General features: G+C 46.0%; 1 protein-coding gene across 1 annotated transcript in view; it reads left to right on the top strand.

The window, feature by feature from the left end:
* The window catches only part of RPAP1 (RNA polymerase II associated protein 1), a 22,846-nt gene extending 21,063 nt beyond the window's left edge, over window positions 1–1,783 (top strand). The window contains exons 23-25 of the mRNA XM_008056406.2: window positions 785–961; window positions 1,110–1,169; window positions 1,275–1,783. Of these exons, the coding sequence (XP_008054597.1) occupies window positions 785–961; window positions 1,110–1,169; window positions 1,275–1,424 (387 nt within the window). The 3' untranslated portion in view covers window positions 1,425–1,783. The remainder of the gene's footprint in view (window positions 1–784; window positions 962–1,109; window positions 1,170–1,274) is intronic.
* Window positions 1,784–2,816: the final 1,033 nt, after the last annotated feature.

The raw sequence follows: 2,816 nt of genomic DNA, 5'->3' as shown, positions 1-2,816 counted from the left end.
CGGCAAAATGATACTTTTTCCCGGTAATCTGGCGGTAATTTTCCCGAGGAACCTAAGGCCTTTGTACTACCAGATACCTGATTACAACTTTCAAGACGACCAGAATGTTGCTGGAGTCTTGAAATGACTGATTCATAATACCCGCAAGACAAGTATCTCCGAAACATTAGACGAGCTCGAAGCCTTGATTCTCTTTTATACACAGCAAGATACCCTGAGAATTTTTCGAAATGTCGACTAGTGTATCACAGATTCCTTATTCTTCTTTAGCGAGTGTCCGGATAGTGTCCTGTATATGAGGACTCCCTTTTGCCAGAATCGTCTTTCAAAACCCTGTTTTTGCTTTGCCATAAGCAAGATGTCAACTAAAAAAAAAAAAAAAAAAAAAAAAAAAAAGAATAACATTTTAGAAAGAGAATTACTGTTCCAAAAAACATGAACTTTTGAAAAGTTTGATAATCAAGCAGTTGAACGTGACATTTAGAAAGTTTTAATTTTAATTTTTTTCCCTTAGAACTGAAGCTTGAGAAATGGAAATTTTAATTTTAAATGTATTAAACAAGCAATAGTAGGCAGTAGAAATTCACAACTGCTTCTCAGTTCCCAGTTTCCCCTGCTGTCTGCTCTTTAGTCCTTAGCCTGGATCCTTGTACTAGAAAGGCATGGATGCCTGTCCAGGCCCTGATCTCTGCCCTCATGATTTGGTTTCATGTGACCATCAACCATCCATCTTGTTCAATGATGTATGTTCATATATGCTCATGTCTCATTTCCCCTGTCACAGTTGCCTGTGGCCTTAGAGTGTTACACGGACCCTCCTGAAGACAACCTGGCCCTCCTTCAGCTCTACTTCCGGGCCCTGGTTACTGGTGCACTCCGTCTACATTGGTGCCCAGTGCTGTATGCTGTGGCTGTGGCTCATGTCAATAGCTTCATCTTCTCCCAAGATCCAAAGAGCTCAGTAAGTTACATCTCCATCTTCAGAAGGAGTAAGGGAGCTAGCAATTAAGCTGCCTCTGTGCCAGCTAGAGAAGAGGTGAGGGTCAGGCAAGGCCAGTGGTGGGCACCAGCCCTCAGCTCAGTGCCATCTCTCCCTGTTCTGCTTCTAGGATGAGGTAAATACTGCCTGCAGGAGTATGCTGCAGAAAACTTGTCTGCTGGCAGATGAGGTAGGGTCAGGGCCATGAGGAGGGTGGGAGACTGGAGGATCTTAGGGGACAGAGACTCAGCAGGATCTCACTACCCACTTCATAAAGTTTCTTCCCTCTCTGCAGGGTCTCCGGAGGCACCTCCTGCACTATAAGCTTCCCAATTCCACCCTCCCAGAGGGCTTTGAGCTATATTCTCAGTTGCCCCCTCTGCGACAGCAGTACCTCCAGAGACTGACCTCAGCAATGCTCCAAAATGGGGTATCAGAGACCTAGTATAGTTGCTATGGGTGGAGAGTTGGGTACATTCTTCTCTATCCACCTCTCCAACAGATGCCTGGCCAGACAGAAGGACATTGCGTCCTACGGGTAGGCAGGAAACAAAGTAGCAGAAGGCTTGCCTTCCTGGGAGTGGGTTTGAGCTTTTTTGGAGCAGAATGAGCCCTGCCATTACATCCAGATATTTGGAACTCAGGATGTTGGGCTTCTGCTGGTCTGTACCTAGCTATTAATCCCCTTTGGGGAAAGGACAAACTGAGTATACCTCTCCTTACCTACTCCAACCCCTGCCCTGGGCTGAGGTATGTGAATGCTATAGATGTGCATTGAAATAAAAGAAATTTTAATCTCCTGAGAATCTGATTTGGACTGTTTTCAGTGATGTCAGTTCAGAGTTGGTGTTGAGGGATAGATTATCCTGGGGAGAAGCAGGATTACTGTGAGAGAGATGGGGAAGAAATCATGAGTGGGAGGTAAAAACTGAATCCACATCTGGGAACAACAAGAATATGGATCCTTCCAGGTGTGGTATCTCACGTCTATAATCCCAGCATTTTGGGAGGCTGAGGTGGGAGGACTGCTTGAGCCCAGGAATTCAAGACCAGGCTGGGCAACATGGTGAGACCCCATCTCTACAAAAAATCAAGCAATTAGCAGGGTGGGGTAGCACATGCCTGTAGTTCCAGTTCCTCAGGAGGTTGAGGTGGAATCACTTGAGCCCAGGAGTTTGAAACTGCAGTGAGCCATGATCATGCCATTGCAGTCTATCCTGGGTGACACTAAGACATTGACTAAATAAAAAAAAAAGAATTTGGATCCTTCTGGGCATGGTGGTGCATGCTTGTAGTCACAGCTACTTGGGAGGCTTGAGGCAGGAGGATGGACTGCAGCCTAGGAGTTGAGTCCAGCCTGGGCAATATAGGGAGGTCTTATATCTGAAAACAAAACAAAAACAGAATGTGGGTCCTATTTCCTGAGTGGAGTCAGGCCAGGGCAATGCTCTTGGGGATGGGGCTGCTTCTGAAGAACTCTCAGAGGCCCACTAGAAGTATAGGTGTCCTTAATGAGGTCAGTAACATCTAGTCTTCTGATGGCCCTCTATTAACATCAACTGCTCTCCTAAGTCATGAAGAATCCAAAACTCAGGCTACAACATCATTTCTACTGTGGACTATATCGGTGGGGGGCCACGGCTGGGGAGGAACGAATCAAAGCATAAACTCTGGTTCATCTATTTTGGTAGAATTTCTAGATAGTTCTTTTGTCTGAATTCTTTTTTTTTTTTTTTTTTTTTTTGAGTTGGAGTCTCACTCAGTCACCCAGACTGGAGTGCAGTGGCCGCTCCCGGCCACCGCAGCCTCGACCTGCTGGGCTCCGGTGATCCCTCTC

Source organism: Carlito syrichta, unplaced genomic scaffold (assembly GCF_000164805.1).
Source record: "Carlito syrichta isolate Samal-C Ts95f unplaced genomic scaffold, Tarsius_syrichta-2.0.1 Scaffold302349, whole genome shotgun sequence".
NCBI lineage: Eukaryota > Metazoa > Chordata > Mammalia > Primates > Tarsiidae > Carlito > Carlito syrichta.
Note: the sequence above shows the minus strand (reverse complement) of the source record. Positions and strands in the feature narration are given on the sequence as shown.